Raw genomic sequence first — 23,140 nt, forward strand, 5'->3', positions numbered from 1 at the left:
TAGTCTTTCCCATTCTATTGTTATTAACTCCCACATTTCTCACTTTACTAACAGTGAGTGTAAATAATCATCCAGTAACTATTTCAATAGACTCCCACTTTTATTCTCTGCTGCTCAATAAAATAAAATAGTAATGGTCAAGGAACCATAAAACAAATTATCACACTTTTACATGCACTTTCCTATTCATAGTCACCTAACAATACATATACACACACTATGGATACATAGTTTATAATTTTGCCATGCTGTTTAACTGACTTTAAATACCAAAAAGTTCATATTGCATATAACTAAGATCATGAAAAAGAAATAACCTTGAAGAAGAAAAAATCCATGAACTTCATGGTCCATATCCCAGAAAAATGATTAAATGCAAGAGAAAGTCAGACTTAAGGTGATAAATTGATACTAAAAGCAAAGAAGTTCCCGTAACTGAGGTACCTTTTAGCACTAGTAGACAGTTTAGCAGCTGTTTTGCTGGATATCTTCCCCTCCTTCTTCTTCGGCTGAACCTGCTCTCTCTCTGGTTCCCACTAGACACTCTCACGCTGGTCTCCATCGGAGCTTCCTCCACTAGTGCCCGGACTGTCGTCAACTCTTTGTGCCTCAGTGGACATTTTAGATCCTGGATTAAAGAGTCAAAAAAATCATTTATTCAGTTGGGGAAGGACTGCAGAAAGGTCGCTCGAGAACAGAGAGAAACTGAATCTTAACAGGAACCAAAGAAAACTCACTATAGAATGAATGACTTGCTCACTTTACCTAACAGCTTTGGGAGTTGCCAAAACTTTTCCTTCATCCATTCAAAATGTATTGAGAAAAGAAATGAAAACAAATATATATACACAATATGTTCACAGCAACACTATTCACAGAACCAAAAAGAGGAAACAACTCAAATACCCACCAGCTGACAACGAACAGATAAACCAAATGTGGGATATCCAAGCAATGGAATGCCATCCAGCCACATAAAGGAACGGAGTACAGTATGTGCAAGCTACACCGTGGATGAACTTTGAAAACACGATGTTCAGTGAAAGACACCAGGCACAAAGGGCCACAAATGGCACGAACCGTCCAGAATCGGCGAGTGCGCAGAGACAGAAAAGTCAGTGAGTGATTGCCAGGGGCTGGGAGTGAGGGAAGAATGGGAACGGTACAAAGCTAAGAAGTGCAAGGTTTCCTTGTGGGGTGATAAAAATGTTCTTATATTAGATAATGGTGATATACAGCTCTAAATATTCTAAAAACCACTGAGCTATACATTTTAAAAGAGTGAATTTTGCAATACATGAATTATGTGTCAATAAAGCGTCATCGAAAAAGAAAAAAAACTGCGCTACCCACCAGGCACTGTGCCGGGCTCTTGAGTCCTAGGATAAGCAAGTTGATTCAGTGGGTAAGACTACTTGCTAGGGGCTGTAACAGAGGTCAGTAAAAATGGCCAAAGAACACAGGGATAGAGCAAATGCTGGCACCAATACCACATGAATACATCCTCCGGCTGGGCTACAATTAAAATCCTCTAAGTCAGTCAACTGTTTTAAGTAACCTTTGTGATAACAGAAGAACACAGAGGCCTCCGTGATTCTAAATAGAAGCTGAACTGCAGGACGGTGCCAGCCCTGATCCAACAATTTACCAAGCAACCAGGTTCCACAGGAGATGAAGGCTGTATGGAGACATTAGGGGCCTGTCTTTCCCCCCACGGTCTGGATGAAACATACCTCGAGGCTTTCAAAGTCCCTTTGCTCCACAAGCAACTCTGATTACCAACTCAATCTTCTCAATATCTTGGTACATGGGTAAGCTGTTACAACCTAGATAATGCACAAAAAAATTCCAGTTCTCTCTTGCTAACAATCATTCTATCATAATTGATTTCTGAGTCTGATTACCATGAGTACATCCCCTGTGACCCAACTAGCTTAGACTTTACTGACAAATCCAAAACCGAACTGATAAAACCCATGCCCACACTCTCACCATGTTACTGCCACCTCATAACTACCGGAGCTGGTACACCTACCTTCTGGGGCGCCTCTCTTCAAAACACAGAACTACCTTTAAGGAGTGACATCAACACCACAAAGTACCCCTTTAAGAACCACAAATAAATGGGAACAAATTCCTTTTGAAAAAGATACTATGTAACTCTTAGTCAAATTAAGAGTTAAAACTGTATTTGCTGGATCAAAAATAAGACTTAATATGTAAGAGAAAGATACCTCAAATAAAGCACTGTTTGATTACCAGAACTGGTCCAAATGTAGAGCTAGCTGACCATAATTAAAATTCTTCCTCACTGAAGATTTAACTTATAGCTCGCTCTATTTCACTTGTAGCTTGCTCTAAATCAAAGTGATTTCATGAGACAGAACTTGAAGTGGTTGAAATGAGAAAGGTTAAGACAAACCTGAAGGAGAAGTGAGGACGCGGGAAGCAGAGCCGGTGAGGAGCCAGCAGAAATCCTGAGTGCCTTCACTAAGGCATCACCAGACACAGCCCCATCACCCTCAGCAGCTCCCTTCCTCCACGCCAAAGAAAGAGAGGTCTGCCCAGGCAGCTCTGAAGCGGGGAACGCGATGGCTTTCCCCTGTAAACGAGCACAACCGTCTCCTCAGCTGGAGCATCTTCTAGGAGCACTCGAGTCACTTAACAGAATCCCGAGATTTTATATCAGCATGTTCCACATCCAGCTCAAACAGTCCTAACGTATTTCTTGCTTTCTTTTTTTTTTTTTTTAATTTTTATTTCACATAAAATTCTCATCCTTGGATTTAATGCTGAATTTTTTTTCAGCTTACTTCTTTCAGTAAAAAAAAAAAAATACATATATATATATATATATATATATATATATATATATATATATGAGTTTAAACCCTTGTAAGTATGTACATAAGAGCCTGTGAGAACAGCTGTGCATGGGAGTAAGAAAGAGAGTAATTCTTAGAGAAAGGCCCTCACATGCAGCAAAACGCTGCTGGCAATATTTTGAGATATGTGAAACGAGTGAGAAATCCTTTTATATGTCTTAAACTGGAAGCAATCCATTAGTTGACAAATACATGAAAACCTAAATGGAATAAAATTCTTTTTTACTGAAGCTCCAGTTTTAGTTTGATAAACTATGCCTAGAATTTCAGTTGCATATTACACTAGTTATAAAGCTACATATTCATCTTAATATTCTTATTTATGTGTAATTACATAATATCTAATAATGCCATGAGCATATATAATTACTTAAAAGACTACTCAGTGATATAATCTAAGCCACAGTCTGAAATCCACATTTCATAAACTGCCCCACAGTATCAGAAGACTAAAATTAGTCTCACTAGGGAACTATTAAAATACCCAAATAGATGTATAATTTCTACAGTTTCACAGTAAGGAAAAAAAATTTCCACTTTTGACCTAAGAAGCCTTATTTCATCCAAATCAACCTATGGATGATAAATTCACCTAAGGCCACAAATAACCACTATAAAAGAAGCTTTCAGAAACAAAGTTTTCATATCCTGTTCAAATACTAAGAGTAAGGGGAAGTTCTGTGGGTTTTATTAATAGTTTTTGAGTGTCTAATTACAGAAACAGTGTGGGGAAAAATTACTGCACTACTTAGGTGGCAACTAATTTTTATGAAGAAAAAATAGTCTATACACATTTTAATTAGCTGCAAGACTGGTGTTCTGTCTCTCTTAAAGTACAAATGAGTAAAAAAAAAACTTTCTGGGCTTCCCTGGTGACTCAATAGTAAAGAATCCGCCTGCCCATGCAGGGTTCAATCCCTGGTCTAGAAGATCCCACATACTGCAGAGCAACTAGGCCCCTGCACCCCATCTCCTGAAGTCTGCGCGCCCTAGAGTCGCAGGCTCCTCCGCCACCGACGAAAAGACCAGCGCAGAGCAGCCCGGGCTCGAGGCAACGAGGGAGAAGCCCCTGCAGAAACCAAGACTCAGGACAGCCAAAAATAAACCACTTTTTTTTTAATTTCCTGAATTAAAACTCTCTCAATGTTATCTTCAAGGGACTCCTGCGTCCCCAGCACAGAGGGTATAGGTTCAATCCCTGGTTAGAGAACTAAGATCCCACAAGCGGCAGGGCAGAGACAAAAAGAGAAATACAGGAAGTGAATGTTATCTTCTAAATCAGCGCTTACTTTTAAGATGAATTCTTAAATAGCTAATTGGATCCAATTATCTAATCTAGAGTGAAGATAAACTGGAATCCCAGGGTTATAAACACAGAGCTACTCTTCCATGATAGTTTCAAAGATATTAAGATTTTTACTTTGCACTCAAATACTCAGTTTCTAAACATAAAATAGTAAAATTGAACTTTCCTCAAAGAAGTGTTAGATTAAAAGTCTGAATACTGTTCTTTCTTCAACTCAAAAATTATCTAAAAGGGAATTAGCTATGTATTCTATACGGTAAATTACAGTCCTGGAAATTAGCAACATATGAAAATAAACTCACATGTTCCATAGAAATGAGATGATTTGGTGATAAATATTATCGATAACATAGAAACAACTATAGTCACTCCGTGAATCCGGATTACCGTCCAGATAAGACGGTATAAAACTGTATAAAACTCGCAGTATAAGACTGCAGAAGCAAGTGTTCCTTTGAGCTTTCACAACAGGAAAACGCTTAATTCGGTCCTGTTTCTTGCCACTTGCCTTCCCAGTCGGGTTTCTAAACTTTTCTAAAATGTAAAATTAAATTATTTATATTACCTTTAACTCACCTGCAAGGATATTTATGCAGGAAATAATAGTGGAACACCCAAGATTTGAGGAAAAGGTGCTATGGTGTGGCGGTGAGCACCTTTCTATAATGGGGTATGACATTATATGCAAACCCTCCATCACTGGCATCAGCCCACAGACAAAACTCTCCAGAGCCAAAGGGCATCCAAACTGAGTCAACACAAATTTTTAGATTCCCAAGGTCCAGAACGAATTCTCACCTATTCAGAAGCATACTTTTTTAAGAATCGAAGATTTAAAAAAAAAAAAAACAAAACAACAACCAAGAAGAATTTAAAATCTTTCTGAAGGGCGAGATGGCAAGATACTCTTAAGGTAAACCCTACCATTTCCTTCTGCACTTTTAAATAAAAAAATATTTGCGTACACGCTCAAGAATACACAATGCAAAACGGTGAATCTGGGCAACATGCAAATGGGTCTAACAGCCACCGAGCCAGGACGGGGTCCTTGCAGAGCGGCCTTAATTTCCTTAAGAGAAGATGGATTGGACATTTCTGGTCGGTCGTGGGGGGGCGGGGGGCGAAGCCACAAGAAGCTCCGCTTCATCTTCATTAGAAATAGTAAAGGGCAAGAGGATGAAAACCCAGAGAGCGAGGAGATACGGCGGGAGTAGACGGAAGGGGGGCGCTGGGGGTGGAACCCGGCTTCGAACCGAGCCAGCGGGGCTGCGGAGGACCGAGACCAGGAAAACGGGCTCGGACCGCGGACTGCGGGCCTCACAAAGCGGGGACAACACACGGCCCGCCGCAGGGCGGACGCCGCACGGCCCCCGGCCCCAGGTGGAGGAGGGACCCGCAGGGACCCCGCGGGCGGCGATGATGGGGGGCAGATCCGCAGGGACCCCGCGTGCGGCCGGGCCGGCACTTCCCCGTGACACTCGTCCTGCACTTTCCCGGAGACTTGGTTCCGGGAGCGCTGGACAGGGAAGGGGCGGCGGGCGGCGAAAGACTGGGACGCGAGGTCCGAAGGGGGAGGGGGCGCCGGGGGGAGGGGAGGGAGGGGGAGGGGCGCGGGGCTTCGGGCACCTGAGCGAGGCCGTCCGCGCGGTCGCGGGATCGAGCCCCAGCCCGGGGACAGAACGCTGAGGGGACGCGGGGGGCAGGGGCGCTGACGAGGCCCCGGGGGTCGGCGTCCCCGCGGGCCGTCCGGTCTCCGAACCTGCACCCCCGCCCCGCACAGCGGACCGCCCGGCCACGCCTGTGCCCGCCGGACTCACCCCCGGCGCCGCCGCCGCGCCCGGCCGTTCCAGCTCCGGCTGCCCAGCCTGCTGCCCGCGGCTGGCGCTGTCGCCGCCCCTGAGTCCTGGAAAGTGGAGCCGCCGCCGCCGTGCGCCGCCGCCGCCGCCGCCGTGCGCCGCCGCCGCCGTGCGCCGCCGCCGTGCGCCGCCGCCGCCCGGCCGTCCGCGCGCGCGCCCGGGAGAGAGCGCGAGCCCCGCGCCGCCCCGCCCCCTCCCCGCCGCGCGCGCCCGCGGGGCGCCGAGGGAAAGTGAAGTGACAGCCGAGCCCCGCGAGCGGACGGCGGCGGGGGGCGGGCGAGGGGCGCCCCCCGGGACGGAGCGCCGGGGCCCGCGAGACGCGGGAGGGAGGCTGCCGGCCGGTCGGGAGGGCCGCGGGCACCTTGACGGGCGCGCGCGTTAAAGGGACGCGCTGCCGGGTGCGGCTCGCCCTGAGGCAAGGCAGGAGCGGCGCTTCACCGCCTGCCTCTGCCGCCCTGGCGACGCCCCGGCTCGGAGCTCTCTCCCGGCGGCTGCGGCGCGAACCCGGGGGCACTCACCCCGGACGCGCGATGCCCACGCGCGCCCGGGGGTGGAAAACTTCCCGCCGGCCGGCGAAGCGGCCCGGGCTGAGGCGGGCTCCTCGGCCGGCTCTGCGGCGCGGCGGGCCCTCCGCCCCTGGGGCCGGGGCTGGGGGGTCCATGCGGGTGGGGGCAGGCGGAAGCTTTGGGAACAGGAGCGGGGCTGTGGGTGACCCCACGACACGGGGTGTGTGTGCGTGTGTGTTTGTGTGTTACTCAGTCGTGTCCGACTCTGCGACCCCACAGGCTGTAGCCCCCCAGGCCCCTCTGTCCGTGGGATTCTCCAGGCAACAATACTGGACTGCGTTGCCATTTCTTCCTCGAGGGGATCGTCCCCACCCGGGGATCGAACTCAGGCCCCCTGCACTGCAGGCAGATTCTTTACCATCTGAGCCACACGGAAGTCATTGGGTCCCCTGAGTAACCATTGAATGAAGTTGCTCAGTCGTGTCCGACTCTTTGCGACCCCATGGACTGTAGCCTACCAGTCTCCTTCATCCATGGGATTTTCCAGGCAAGAGTACTGGAGTGGGCTGCCACTTCCTTCTCCAGGGGATCTTCCTGACCCAGGGGAGTAACCATTAGAAAAGCACAAACCTCTGTCTGCTGTGCAAACTCTGCTTCCACACTATTCCCCCACCTCCACCTTCGCCGCAGGCCCTCTTCCGGGCTGACGGCTGTTGGCTGCCCCTAAACATCTCCTGAATAGAGACCCTGAAGCTGTCTGTGGACAGTGTCCTGCCCAGCAGACCTGAAGACAGCCCCGCGGGGTGACTCGAAGGACAGGAGAAAGTCGAGGTTCCCTGTACATAGGTCTGGAACGGAACACCCTTTTATCAAATGTCATCTTTAAGAACTGACAGGTACTTTGTAATATCCTGAAGATTGCTTCTAGTCTCCATGAATCACTACAGAGCAAAACGTGGGTGTGCTCTTGTATACCAACTCTATGTATCACTCAAGGACATCAACAAACCTGATTACCCTTAAACTCTAAAATGTATATTGGGGGATTAGAAATCACCATATCCTGGGCTTATCATCAATTATGTAGCCATCTATCTCTCACATGCTGCAGTATACTAATAGGAAAAGATGAAATAAAATGCATTGTATTTTTTAATATTTAGAATATGACCTAGATAAGGCATTTCATAGATGGTCTGAAATGTGGTACATAACTTATTTTACCTCATGAAATCCTTGGGTATTAATGCTCTCATTTTATTGACTGTGTTTCAGTATGTTTTGCAGTTGTCTAGTGAGGATACACGACAGAATCCCCACTTCCTAGGTCTCTCTGTTTTCTCCAAATAAGCTAGTCTTTCCTATACTCGAAGGTGTATTTCCTGTTGGTTTCTGTTTGTTCACAATGAATATTTTGTAATAAAGTATTCTTCTATTACAGAAAGTTACTCAAGCCTTTTTCAGTCCTGGTCATTGGCAGCTGAGGGCCAGGCATGCAGCAGTGACCACCTCTAACTTCAAGCAAGGAAGAGGCTTCGTTGCTTAAATGCTGAAACTGTAGTTACTACAGGACTTCATTTATCTGTAGTTTGTTTTTTTAATTGGGGTATAGTTGCTTTACAATGTTCTATTGGTTTCTGCTGTAGGAGGAAGTGAATCAGCTGTATGTATACACACCTCCCACTTGAGTATCCCTCCCACGCCCCACCCCTGTCCCATCCCTCTTGGCCATCACAGAGCACCAAGCTGAGCTCCTGTGCTAAGCAGCAGCTTCCCACCAGCTATGTGTTTACACACGCTGGTGTATAAGTATGTGTATCTGTGTCAGTCACTCAGTCGTGTCCAGTTCTTTGCAACCCCATGGGCTATAGCCTGCCAGACTCCTCTGTCCTTGGAATTCTCCAGGCAAGAACACTGGAGTGGGTAGCCGTTCCCTTCTCCAGGGGACCGCTGGGAGGTGATACCTCATTGTAGTTTTGATCCACATTTCGCTAATAATTATTGATGTAGAGCATCTTTTCATGTGCCTCTTAGCCATCTGCATGTCTTCTCTGGAGAAATGTCTGTAGATGTTTTAGCTGCTTTCTACTATTCGCTGAGTTTAAGGAGGGCATCGTAATACAAATCAGAGTTACCCTTTTCATTGATTTCAAGGCATATTTATTGAGCACCAGGCACTATCTAGGTGATCAGGACGTGACGTTGAACAAAAGAGAAAAATATACCTGTCCTCTCAGAGCCTTTCTATCCTTTACACACAGCATTCAATTCCTTGGCTGATTCTGGTGAGATCTGCCTTCAAAAATATACCTGGAAGTATTCACTTCTTGCCATCTCCCTCCCCACAGCTGATTCCCTGGTCCAAGCCACCAGCATCTCTCAATAACGGCCTCTGACTTGATCTTTCCACTCGCCCACCCACTTCCCCACACACCCCAGCCCCCACGGCCGACCCAACAGTCCTAGTGATCCTTTACCGTATAGGTGAGGTTATTTCTCTCCTCTTCTCAAAACCTCCAGTGGCTTCTTATCCTAAACCAGTCAACGGATGGCGACAGTGGCTGAAGCCACCCCAGGATCTCCCTGCCACCCCAGCCAGAACCCCTCCGACCTCATGAAGTGTGGCTTCCTCCTCTCTTTTCTCCTTCTGGCCACTCTGGCCTCCTTGCTCATATGGACCACACCAAACATTACCCGACCTCAAGACATCTGACTTAGAGTTTGCTCTGTCGTATTCTTTCCTCCTCCAACATCTATTATCTTCCTTCTCTGCTTTATTTTTCTTTTTAAAAAAAATTTTTAAATTTTGTATTGGAGCATAGCCAATTAACCACCAATGTTCTGATACTTTGAGGTGAACAGCAAAGGGACTCAACCATATATATAGATGTATCCTTTGCTCCCCCAAACTTCCCCCATCCAGGCTGCCACACAACAGTGAGCAGGCTTCCCTGTGCCTCACAGTAGGTTCTTGTTGGTTATCCATTTTAAATATGGCTGCTTTATTTTTTAGATCATCATAATAAATCTGAAATAATATATGAAATAATATATTTTTTGCTTATTTCTTTTAGTCCTCCCCTCCTCCTCTGCTCCTCTGTCCCTCTCCCCTCCTCATATAAGCACTTTGGGAAGAAGGATTTCATTGGCTGGGGGTCATTGCTATATATATTCAATAATACTGGTTGAGAGAATGAAACTGACCTCTTTCGGTTGCTGGTGTAATAGGCATTACTCTAATCTCTTCATTAATAACGTTAACATGCAACATGTTCTTAACCGGTACCAGGCAAAATTCCAGCACTTTATACATATACTAGCTCACAAACAGCCCGTAAGGGTGGTGTCATTCACTCACCCCCCTGTGCAGATGAGAACACCGAAGGGTAGGGAGTGAAGTCACTCGGCCAATCACACAGCAGAGCTGGGATTTGCAATCAGCACTTTGGCTCCAGAGTTAATGAGTGTCAGGACACTTCAGCATGAGTCCAGTGTTAAAAACACAGATTTGTGCATGCATCCCTTTTTTTAAAGATAAGAGAGAAGGACCTACTGAAGGATGCTCTGAAGAAATATGTAAGAATTCAAAGAATTGGCTTGTTTTCCCTTCTGACAAGTACCAAAACCGAGTTATTCACCTGTAAGGAAGGTTCAGTTGGAAGAGCTAAATAGAGTTCTTCCTCTGCCTGTTCAAAGTGAATGGCAGACATCCTCTTTCTCCACCATCCATAGCTCTTCCAAGAAAACTCACAGCACCCTATATCTTAACCCACAAGTTAGAGAGTATCAGTTGAGACAGATGTGTACATAAATATCTTTATAAAGAGCATATACAAATTTTTCTTAGTTGATCTCTCAAAATTTGTAATTACTATTGGATGAGTAATAAAAATTGTTTTGCAAATGCTATCAGCAAGTTTCTGAGTATTTTTCCCCCCTGAGACATAGACTAGATTTTCTGCAGTGAAATTCTGTGCAGGTTGACCAATCACTTTGAAATTGCTAAATTATATGAGGACTTCTTTTAGTCCCACTACTTAGTAGTATAAACATCACACTGAAATTTTTTTAATTCACTTAAAAAGATGGGGTAGAGGGATAAATTGGGAGGTTGTGATTAATATATACACACTACTATATATTAAAATAGATAACCAGCAAGGACATACTGTATAGCACAGGGAACTCTACTCAATTCTCTGTAATAAACTATTTGGGAAAAGAATCTGAAATAAGAGTGGACATTTGTATATATATGTGTATATATATATAACAGATTCACTTTGTTGTACACCTGAAACTAATACATTGTAAATCAATTTACACTCCAATATAAAATATAAATAAATAAACAGAAAAGAATTCTAATTACACCATCCACACCGCATAGTTCTCCTTTCCCCTACCATGAAGCATGTGTTCCCGTTATCTTTTTCTTCCTCTCTTCTCACACCTCATAGAATCACAGAGGATAGAGGAAGATAGGGGAAAGGGAAGAAGACAAGGCCCCAGCTTGAGTCTCATTTGCCCAGCCTAGGATTCAGAATGTCCGGTGTGTGCCTGCTGGTAAAGCAAGCCCTTGGGGAAGACATTACTACGAAGGACCAAGGAGCAACCTAAGAAGACCTGACCATAAGGAAAAAGGGTTTGGAGACTTAGAATGCTGCTCAAGGATGATGAGAACATCCCTCTGGGAAAAGGCAGTTTTAAGCCAGACCAAAATCTGTTGCTCTCTGATTATCCCAACTCAGTCTCTGGAAACTATTAGTGAAGTCCAAGAGGAAGAAAACAGGAACAGCTATTTGCCCATAAACTCTGTTCAACACTATGGGACCCTGGCTTGACAACCATTGCACAGTGGAACGCAAGAGAGGGAGGTGTTGCCATGTTGAGGGAGTTGTCAGAGCAGTGGATGTGGGACCAGCGGGACGATGGCTTGGCACAGTGGGCAGCTGTGGCCCAGGGAGGCCTCCATGGAGCTGGCAGGGGTAAACCATCAATTACCACCAGGATTTCATAGGCTTTGAGGCGTCAGGAAGTGTCCCACTGACAGGATTCAGAAGTAGAAAGAATGGGTTCTGTTACGAGTACATGTGGGAACATACCCGATAATGCCCTGAGAGGATGGGATGGGGCTTCTGAAGCAGCTCAAAGCTCGTGGCAATAGTGATGCTGAAAACCCAGCCTCTCTGCACCAACACCGACCCGAATCTCAGAGACAAAGTTTTGGGTGAAGTAGAAAAGAATGGCTCTATTGCTTTGCCGGGCAAAGGAGGACACACTGGGCTACTGCCTTGAAAAACCGTGTGTCCTCACCTGGGAGGATTTGGTGAGGAGTTTTACAGCAGTGGTTTAAGGGCTCAAGGGTGGGGTTACCGATAAGGATCTGGGTGTGTGTAGGGCCTGCATTCCGTGACCTCCTGTTACACTTTTCTGGTTCCTTTAATCTGGCCTCAGGTGGTCTCTTCCATTTGTTGGGGGTTTTAGTTCTGTAAAGAGCTCAAGTTCAGTTCAGCTTAGTTGATTAGTCATGTCTAACTCTGCAACCCCATGGACCGCAGCGCGCCAGGCCTCCCTGTCCATCACCACCTCTGGAGCTTGTTCAAACTCATGTCCATCGAGTTGGTGATGCCATCCAACCACCTCATCCTCTGTCGTCCCCTTCTCCTCCTGCCCTCAATCTTTCCCAGCATCAGGGTCTTTTCCAGTGAGTCAGTTATTCACATCAAGTGACCCAAGTCTTGGAGTTTCAGTAGCTTTGACTATGTGGATCTTTGTTGGCAATGTGTCTGCTTTTTAACATGCAGTCTAGGTTGGTCATAGCTTTTCTTCCAAAGAGCCCAAAGATACTGTTGTGCGTATCCCTTGAGGGGAACCAGGGCCCTGCCCCAAGGCTGCACTATTGTTTCTTGACTGTGCCTCCCTGGTCTCCACATCACCTTCTTTCCCTGATTAGCTTTAGTTGGAACCTGCTCTTTGGAACTCAGGGAAGGCCATGGAGTCTACTCCTTACAAACAAGGAACAGAGGACACAGCAAGGCTCCTGAGCCCAGGAGCCCCCAGGGTCCAGCTCAGTCTCAGTGGTGGAGAGGATTTTGCAGGATGTCCCATCCAACTCCTACCTCACTTAGAATTCTTTCAAAATAATTTACTTGAATGTCTCTAGAGATGGGACTTCCTACCTCCCCCATAGCCAACTTCATCTTTGGACAGTTTTCACTCTCTTCACCCCTAAATTGCTCCCCAATTCTTTTCTCTTGTGCTTTTGGGACTATAGAGCTATGCTACCAGCTCTCCTGCAAGAAAGCTCTTTCATTATTTAAAAGTGGCTAACATGCCGCCATAAAATTAGAAGATGCTTGCTCCTTGGAAGAAGAGCTATAACAAACATAGACAGTATTAAAAAGCAGAGGTATCACCTTGCTGACAAAGGTCCCTATAGTCAAACCTATGGTTTTTCCAGTAATCAATATGAATATGAGAGTTAGACCATAAAGAAGGCTGAGGGTCTAATTGATGCTTTTGAACTGTGGTGCTGAAGAATACTCTTGAGAGTCCCTTAGACTGCAAGGAGATCAAACCAGTCCATCTTAAAGGAAATCAACCCTGAATATTCATTGGAAGGACTAATGCTGAAGCTGAAGTTCCGTTACTTTGACCACCTGATGTGAAGAGCCGACTCACTGGAAAAGACCCTGATGCTAAGAAAGATAAAGGGCAGGCGGAGAAGGGGGCGACAGAGGATGCGATGGTTGGATGGCATCCCCAGCTCAGTGGACATGGGTTTGAGCAAGCTCCAGGAGACAGTGAAGGTCAGGGAAGCCTGGCGTGCTGCAGTTCACACGGTCGCGAAGAGTCAGACACGACATAGGGACTGAACAACAACATGCCCATGGGCTCCCCAGGTGATGCAGCGGGAAAGACTCTACCTGCCAATGCAGGAGCTGCAAGAGACGTGGGTTCAGTTCCTGGGTCAGGAAGTTCCCCTGGAGAAGGAAATGGCAACCCATCCAGCATTCTTGCCTGGGAAACCTCATGGACAGAGGAGCCTGGTGGGCTACAGTCCATGGGGTCGGAAAGAGTAGAACATGACTGCACGCCTGAGCACACGACGTGCCCGCTGAGTTGTCTCCTCCCCTCCCCGGAAACATTCCTGTTCTCTCCAGTTCTTCATCTTGTGACACAGGTTTATGTTCCGCCACCATTTAAGTCCCTCTCCTCCCAACACACCCTGACTTGTCTATGTTCCTATTGCAACATATTGTCAGGAACTGAACCCAGTATCCCAGGAGGGGCTGCTTAGCTGAGAGCAGAAGGAAGGTACATGTCATCTGCTATTTGTAACCCAGGAATCCAAACTCCTACACTCCTACACTTCCAAACTCCTACACTCAGTATAAATTCTTCTGATGCTTGAGGATGTTGCTTTTTCAACTAAACGCTAGATTAGGGTCAAAAGAATTTAAAACTTTTTTTTTAATTCGGGACACCCACAGCCCAGGAAACAATTCAGTACATTCTAAATCTTTTTCTCTCCAATTAGCATGCACCCACCATAGGGTTATAGAAAATAAGATTCTTGGCATTAAAGAACAGTGATACATTTTACCTCTTTCAGAGACTCTTGGTTGGTTATCTTAGAAATGCAAGGAGGAAAAGCAATGGGACTGATGTCCTTTTATCCCAAGAATGTGGGGATGTAGCCTCCTTAGAAGATTTCAGATAGGATTGTAATTTTTTGAAATTATGTTAATATCATGTTTTCACTTTAGTAGTAGAAACTATAAATTGATTTCTTTTGAAATTGTCACACTGGGCTTCATCTCCAGAGCACACACAATAGCAGATCATTATTATTTTCTTTTCAACAAGAATTTGCTTTTACCAGCAAGAAAATTTGTTGGATAAATACACTTACATCCAGAACATCTTCTGGCAGAGCCATGAATAATTAATCCAAGCGTGGCTGACTGCAAAGACAACTGTATTACACTAACACTATTAACACTTTGTTGATGAAACTTTCCCCCTCCACATCACAAATTCAACGTGCCAAACATTTCCCATACTTTTCTGTTTCCATTTCTAATAGCTGAGTTGTATATATAAACATGCCTTTATTTGTGTCATGTTTTGAAACACCAGGATGATTCTCACTTCTTTACCTTTGCATGTTATTCCTGAAACGTACTGCTGTGAAATAAACCACTCTGAAAGTTGGTAAGCAACAAAAATCATTTCTTTTGCTCATGAATCTGAAATTTGGCCAGGGTTGGGGGATTGGCTTATCTCTGCTCCATGCAATTTGACTGAAGACTGGACCACTTGTTTTCCTGATGCCTCATTCACGTGGCTAGCAAGTCGGTGTTGGTTGTTGGCTCTGAGCTCAACAAGACTCATAGGTGGGCCCTCGGTTTGGCGCCGCTGAGAGTCTCCGTGGCCTTCTTAGCTTCCTCACAGCATCGTGGCTTGGTTCTGAAAGCAAGCAGCCAAAGAAAACCAGACAAAAACTAAATGCTGGTTTTTAATCTAACCTCAAGTCACTAAGTGTCATTTCTCCATATTGTATTCATGGAAGTCATTCATAAATCCACCCACGTTCAAGGGGAAGGGAATTAAATGTCACATCGTGATAGGAGAGTGGAAACTTCTAGAAGGTTTTATGAGGCTAGAGATATTGCTGCAGCCTTCTTTGGAAAATGCAGTCTACCACAGATGCATCAGCCCCTTCGTTGTGAATCCCCTTTCCCGCTGTGTTCTCTGCGGAGCCCAGTGCACCCCTCAAGGTTTGCCCAGACGTCACTCACCTCTGCTGTGTCATCGACACACACGTGCCGACAGCTCCTCGTCGTCCAATGCCCCGCAGTTCTTTATTTGTATCTAACGTGCGCGGGGGACTCTGAGCCCCTCAGGAACTAGCAGCGCAAACAGCGGTCCTTGGCCCCCTGTCGGCCCTCACCAGCTGCCCGGCGGCCGGTGAAGGCGCCATGGGCCTGGGCGGCCTGCCGCTCGCCGAGCCGTGTCTCCTGTTCGGGCCGCAGTGGGTTCTGACCGCGGGCCCTCGGCGGGCCGGTGACCTGGGCCCCTGTGTACGGCTCCGGCGCCCCCAGTGTGGTCCGCGGCCCCGGCGCAGCCGTCACCGGGATGCTGGCAGGGAGGCCGCGCCACGCGCCTGCCCCGCGACCCCTAAATCCACATTCTAACAGGATCCCCGGTGCCGTGTCTGCGTGTTAGAATCTGGGGGGCTGTCTCAGAGGACTCCTCTGGCTCCTTCTGAGGGCCTGGGAGCCCATGTCGCTGCCTCCAGGGAGCAGAGCCGTTTCCTCCTGAAATGGTTCAGACGGAGCTTCTCCTCTGTAGCTGTTTATTCTCTGTGCTGCTAAAAGGGGATTTTGTTTTTAGTGGCTGAAGGGGTGGCCAAAGGGAAGCTGTCTGTGACGGGTGAGGAGAGGAAAGGTTGGAAGTTATAGCCGTGGGCTGGGACTCACACACACACACACAGACACACAGGCGGACACAGACACACGGACACTCACAGACACACACCACACACACACACACACACAGGCAGACACACACACACACAGACACACAGGCAGACACACACCACACACACACACACCACACACACACACACACACACACACACACAGGCGGACACAGACACACGGACACTCACATACACACAGACACACACCACACAGACACTCACTCACACTCAGATATACACAGAGACACAGACACACACACACACACACACAGGCAGACACACACACAGACACACAGGCAGACACACACCACACACACACACACCACACACACACACACCACACACACACACACAGACACACAGGCGGACACAGACACACGGACACTCACATACACACAGACACACACCACACACACACTCACTCACACTCAGTTATACACAGAGACACAGACACACACACACACACACACAGACACACAGGCAGACACACACACAGACACACAGGCAGACACATACCACACACACACAGGCAGACACACACACACAGACACACAGACACACACCACACACACACACACACAGGCAGACACACACACACAGACACACAGGCAAACACACAGACACACACAGACACACACCACACACACAGAGACACACACACTCACATACACACAGACACACACCATACACACACTCACACTCAGATATACACAGAGACACAGACACACACACACAGGCAGACACACACATACACACAGACACACACCACACACACACACACTCACACTCAGATATGCACAGAGACACAGACACACACACACAGCTCCTCCTACCCCCTTCATGGAAAGAGAAAAGAGCAGGTGGTGGACTGCCATCTGCCCCCTTGTCCAAGCTCACAGGCAGTCCTCTCTGGCAGGATTTTGACAGGGCTTATGCTGAAGTTGGAGAAGGCAATGGCAGCCCACTCCAGTGTTCTTGCCTGGAGAATCCCAGGGACGGGGGAGCCTGGTGGGCTGCGTCCATGGGGTCACACAGAGTCAGACACGACTGAAGTGACTTAGCAGCGGCAGCAGCATGCTGAAGTTACAGTTCAGCAGGAGGAGAACGGCCGTCTTGACCAGACAGTGTTTAGCTTTCCAATCCATGAATGTGAAACGCCCTTTCATTTACTTGTGAAACTATTGGTCAAAGAGTTGTGTCTGATTCTTTGTGACCCCCCAGACTAGAGACCTCCAGGCTCCTCTGTCCATGGAATTCTCCAGGCAAGAACACTGGAGTAGGTTGCCATTTCCTTCTCCAGAGGATCTTCCCGACCCAGGGATTGAATTCAAGTCTCCTGCATTGCAGGCAGATTCTTTACTGTCTGAGCTTACCCCCACCAGGGGAGCCCTCTATTTACTTAGATCTTTAATTTCTTTCAATGATGTTTTATAGCTTTCAGGGTTCAAGGCTTGCATTTCTTCTGTTAAATTTGTTCCTAAATATTTTGCTGTCTTTGCTTTTATTGTGAAGGAATCATTTTCTTAATTTCAATTTCTGATTTTTCATTGCTGGCATATAGAGATATTAATTTTTGTTCATTGCTCTTGTAATCTTATTAAAGTTCTTTAGGAGTTCCGGTAAAATTTGAGGGGATTGTTCTGGATTTTCATACAGGATCATGCCATCTGCAAATGACGATAATTTTACTTCTTTTTTTTTCCCAATCTGGATGTCCCTAACTTAAAAAGAAAATTTTTATTGCACTATAGAAGCCAGTGTAAGGTTAAATAGCATTGGCAAAAGCAGACATCCTTGCCTTGTTTGTGATCGGAGAAGGAAAGCATTCAGTATTTTAGCATTAAGTGTGATGTTAGCTGTGGGGTTTTTATAATGTCCTTTATCAGGTTGAGGAAGTCCTATTCATAGTTTCAGAGTTTCTGTTATGAAGGAATGTTGGATTTTTTTCAAATGCTTTTTCTGCGTCTATTGAGATGATCATGTGGTTTTTGCATTTTATTCTATTGATCTAATACATCAGAATTCTTTCTTTTTTCCCCCCATTTACTCTGTGTCATCAGGAATGTTTAGGGCTTCCTGAAGTTCAAAGCCAAAAGCTGTTAAAGTTTCACTTCCTCTCTTTGTCTTGGAGGCAACTAATTTTCTACCTTGAAATAAAAGAATCTAATTGTCAAATGTTCCTGCCAGCCTCCTGCTGGGGTAAGTCTAGTTTCTCTTCCCTCTCTTGAACTTTCAGTTATCTCAGGTCTTTGTTGAAATATTATAAAAAGAATTAGACTTCCGAGGAGCAAATGGGTATAAATTGATATAAAATTTAAAACCTAATCGGGTAAAACCTACCTTCAATCTACCTCCTTCTCTACCGACACTTATGAAAATCACCTGCAGGCAAAAGGAAAATGTCTCCAGAGATTGCTTGTCTAGAAAACAGTTGTAGAAACACAGGTGAGGTCTGGAGGACAGAGATGATACTGTATAGATAAGGATTCTGGAAAGAATGTGGTTGGGTGAGTACATTAATGATGTTACTCAGGTTCTTCACCCTGATTGATAATAGCCAATATTTACTGAGGGTTCACTCTGTACTGGGACAGTTCAGAGGGCTCTAAATAATCTCATTTAAATATCACAGCACACTATGAGGTGAGCATTGCCCCATTTAACAGCAGAGAAAACTGAGTCACAGCTTAATCTGGCACCTTGTCCAAAGCCATACATTTAGTAAGTGCTGGAGCCCACGTGGCTTGACTCCAGCCTACCCACCGAATCTCTGTGCTGTTCCAAAACAAAGCAAGGGAAGGGTTAATCCTAGGTTCCAGTACTTTGCAGCTTCGATGGGACAAAAGTCCATGTCCCATACACAAACAAGACTCCAGCCTTTACCACTCAGTCTGATCCTTACCAGCAAAATCGACCCCTTAAGCTCAGTATCAGGAGCATTGTGTGTGTGTGTGTGTGTGTGCACGCACACACACGCATATGTTTAAGAAGACAAATGCATGGTTAGTCACTCAGTCATGTCCAACTCTTTGCGACCCCATGGACTGTAGCCCATCAGGCTCCTCTGTCCTTGGAGATTCTTCAGGCAAGAATACTGGAGTGGGTTGCCATGCCCTTCCCAACCCAAGGATCAAACCCAGGTCTCCCACATTGCAGGCGGATTCTTTACCAACTGAGCCACAAGGGAATCCCAAGAGCCCTGGAGTGGGTAGCCTATCCCTTCTCCAGGGGATCTTCCCAACCCAGGAGTCAACTGGGGTCTCCCGCATTGCAGGTGCATTCTTTACCAGCAGAGCTACCAGGGAAGCCCAAGAAGACAAATAACCTATTTAAAATGTGCAAAAGACTTTAGCAGATACTTCAGAAAAGAAACTATATGAATGGGAATAAAAAGCACACAAAAAAATGCTCATCATCATTAGTCAAGAGAAAAATGCAAAATCAGATCACCATGAGACATGGCTATACACCTATCCAAACGACTAAAACTGAAAACACTGGCAAGAGAGTGTACGAGGATGTGGGACAAGCGGGACGCTCATTCATTGCTGGGAGGAATGTCAGTGAAACCACCACTTAGGACAGCCGTTCAGCAGCTCCTTGTAAAATTAAACACAGTAATTCCATTCCAAAGTATTTGTTGTTGTTCAGTCACTAAGTCGTGTCTGACTCTTTGTAACCTCATGGGCTGCAGCATGCCAGGCTTCACTGTCTCTCGCTGTCTCCTGGAGCTTGCTCAGATTCATGTCAATTGAACTGGTGATGCTATCGAACCATCTCATCTTCTGCTGCCCTTTCCTCCTCTTGCCTTCAGTCTTCCCATGATCAGGGTCTTTTCCAGTGAGTCAGTTCTTCGCATCAGGTGGCCAAAGTAATGAAGCTTCAGCTTCAGCATCAGTCCTTCCAATGAATATTCAGGACTGATCTCCCTTAGGATGCACTGGCTGGATCTCCTTACTGTTTAAGGGACTCTCAAGAGTCTTCTCCAATAACACAGTTCAAAAGCATCAATTCTTAGGCGTTCAGCTTTCTTTATGGTCCAACTCTCACTTCCATACATGACTACTGGAAAAACCATAGCTTTGACTAGATGGACCTTTGTCAGCAAAGTGATGTCTCTGATTTTAATATGTTGTCTAGGTTTGTTACAGCTTTCCTTCCAAGGAGCAAGCAAGGTATTTACCTGCCTCCTCCCCAAATTAAAATATACACCCAAGAAAAATTGTACACAGTAAAAGCAACTTTCTTCATCATACTTCCAAAGTAGAAACAGCAGAAAAGTCCCTCAATAGGGCAATATCCTTACATGCAATAACATCAATAAATATCAAAAGCATTCTATTTAGAGAAAAAAAAGCCAGACACAAAAAATATTCGTGGTATAAGTCCATTTCTATGAAGCTCTAGAGCAGGCAAAATTTATCTGTAGTGGCCAAAAGCAGGTCAGTGGTTTCCTGGGACTGGAAGATCAGGAGTGGGGTAAAATTAACTGAAAGGGGACAGGAGGGACATTTTGAGGGCGAGGGGTCATCATATGTATCTTGAGTGTGGAGAAATTTGTACAGGTGTGTATTGTCAAAAGGGCTTCCCCGGTGGCTCAGCGGTAAAGAATCTGCCTGCAATGCAGGAGACGCCGGAGACACGGGTTCCATCCCTGGGTTGGGAGGATCCCCTGGAGGAGGAAATGGCAACCCACTCCAGTATTCTTGCCTGGAGAATCCCATGGACAGAGGAACCCCGTGGGCTGTAGTCCACAGGATCGCCAAAAGTCGGACACAACTGAAGTGACCTAGCCCGCACGCAAGTCGCTCAGCTTCAAAATGAATTAAAAAAAAAAAAAAAAAAAAAAGAGACTGCCTGCCGTATATCTGCCCCGCTGGTGTCTGTTGGAGAGTCATTCATTCTATGGCTACATTTCTATGCGCATTATTTTGTCTTTCCTTTTTCCGTTTGTTGAACTTACTCTCTTTAAGGGAATGAGAAGGAGAAGGTCAGGGAGAAACAGAAAGGTGGGTGGGATAGGGTGAGGGGCCCGGAAACATTCAGACGTGATTAATTGCTTAATTATGTTGTAAAGAATTTACTGCTGAGAAAGAAGAATGCAAAGTCCTTATAGGGGTAGGGAGATGGGGGCTGGGGTGCTTAGAGGTCCCAGAGCGGGCCTGCCACCTCGACGTAATTATTTTCTTTTCATGAGTGTGTCCAGTAGCTCTGGGAAGGGCTGTACCTCAGTGTCATTAATTTAGCATTTATATCCTGTGTAACAAACCGTAGCCGTGGCTATCAAATGTAAATGTGCACAAGACTCTGGTGATGAAATGCAGATTCAACCCATGTAGGGTCTGCCTTTTATGGTTGGATACACTTTCTCGGGGGATGATACTTCGAAAAACACTGACCTGGCCTGTTATAGGTGAGAATGAGAAAGTGTCTTTGTTTTTTTTTTTAGTGATCTGCAAGCTTTTAAAAAAATTTTATTTTCTATTAGACTGGAGTTGATTTACCATGCCGTGTTAGTTTCAGGTGTGTACATCAAAGTGATTCAGCTACACATAAACATGTACCAATTCTTTTTCAAATTCTGTTCCCATTTAGGTTATTGAATATTGAATAGTGAGTAGAGTTCCCTGTGCTATACAGTAGGTCCTTGTTGGGTATTTTCTATACAGTGCAGTGTTACTGATACTGAAGTGGAAGCTCCAGGAGTTTGGTCATCTGATGCAAACAGACGACTCATTGGAAAAGTCCCTGATGCTGGGGAAGATTGAAGGCAGAAGGAGAAGAGGGCGTCAGAGGATGAGATGACTGGACGGCAACACCAATGCAATGAACATGAACTGGGGCAAACTCTGGGAGATGGTGAGGGACAGGGAGGCCTGGCGTGCTGCAGTCCATGGGGTCGCAAAGAGTCAGACACGGCTGGACGACTGAGCAACAACATCAACAAGTGTGTATATAGGGCTTTCCAGGGGGCGCAGTGGTAAAGAATCCATCTGCCAACGCAGGAGATACGACTCAGGTTTGAACCCTGCGTCAGGAAGATCCCCTGGAGAAGGAAATGGCAACCCACTCCAGTATTCTTGCCTGGAAAATTCCATGGTCAGAGAAGCCTGATGAACCATGGGGTCACAAGGAATTGGACACAACTGAGTACATACACAGTGTACGTATATGTTAATTCCAAACTCCTAATCTATTCCCCAGCCCTTTCCCCTTTGGTAACCATGTTTGTGAGAAAGCATCATGTTGATAACTGTAGTCCCTCCAGTGGAAGGAAAGACAAAAATGGCCAAAAGGAACCGTAGATTCAGGAAAGCATCAGTGTCTATCTCAGTAGGGTACATGTTTGCCCGGTGTACGCATGCATAGTGAGAGAACGCTGAATGCGCTGAGAGAGAGGTTAGGGGTTGGGAGTCTCCTGGCATAGAAACATATACCCGACTACTTATCACACTGACCCAGACCTGCTTTAGAGTTTATTTTCTTTACTAGCACGTGCCTCAAATCCTTTTTTCCCAAAGCCCATCCAATCTGTAGCAAATGTGAAGCATTTGCTGGCCTGTTCCCCTAATCCATCATAGTACAAAACAAAAAGATACAAAAGTCTGGGTGGATAAAGGAAATCAATACCCGTTTCCTGTTCTTTACCTTGAGATCCTTTGTCTGGTTTCAGGATGCTTCAACAGAATGAGAAACATAGCTGGAATTCCCAGTCAAAATCAGATAAAACACAGGTGATAAGACATTGTGTCTCTTCTTTCCGCAGATAAGAAATTTGAGTTATACCAGGGTCAAATTGCTGAGCCCACTGCAGTATTTTAGTGATTAGAGGCTTTTTGTGCATCATAGTAATTTATAAACAGTCATAAGCTATTTCAAAACAAAGCAAATATTCCAATAACAGAATGTTAGCAAAATAAGGCAAAAAGTGAATTCGCCACAGATTACAGGTAATCCTATATACTTTCCAATTTAGAATGTGACTTTTTTTTAAAATCCCTGAATACTATTAAACTCTAGGTCCCTGACCAAATGTCAATATACTTATGCTTCCCACAGTTTGTTCATCAATAATTTCTAACCCGATGGCCTTATAA

The 23,140-nt window shown here is 45.8% G+C and overlaps 1 protein-coding gene across 6 annotated transcripts in view; it reads right to left on the bottom strand.

Moving 5' to 3' along the window:
* Nucleotides 1-6,130, bottom strand: part of LOC122684629 (poly(A)-specific ribonuclease PARN-like) — a 201,210-nt gene extending 195,080 nt beyond the window's left edge. For all 6 annotated transcript variants that reach the window (XM_043889219.1, XM_043889054.1, XM_043888969.1 and 3 more), the window contains exons 1-2: nucleotides 6,009-6,130; nucleotides 445-628 (exon numbers count right to left, since the gene is read on the bottom strand). In XM_043889219.1, coding sequence (XP_043745154.1) covers nucleotides 445-562 — 118 coding nt within the window. In that variant the 5' untranslated portion in view covers nucleotides 563-628; nucleotides 6,009-6,130. The remainder of the gene's footprint in view (nucleotides 1-444; nucleotides 629-6,008) is intronic.
* Between the last annotated feature and the right edge of the window lie 17,010 nt (nucleotides 6,131-23,140).

The sequence above is a fragment of the Cervus elaphus genome, chromosome 1, assembly GCF_910594005.1.
Source record: "Cervus elaphus chromosome 1, mCerEla1.1, whole genome shotgun sequence".
Classification (NCBI taxonomy): domain Eukaryota; kingdom Metazoa; phylum Chordata; class Mammalia; order Artiodactyla; family Cervidae; genus Cervus; species Cervus elaphus.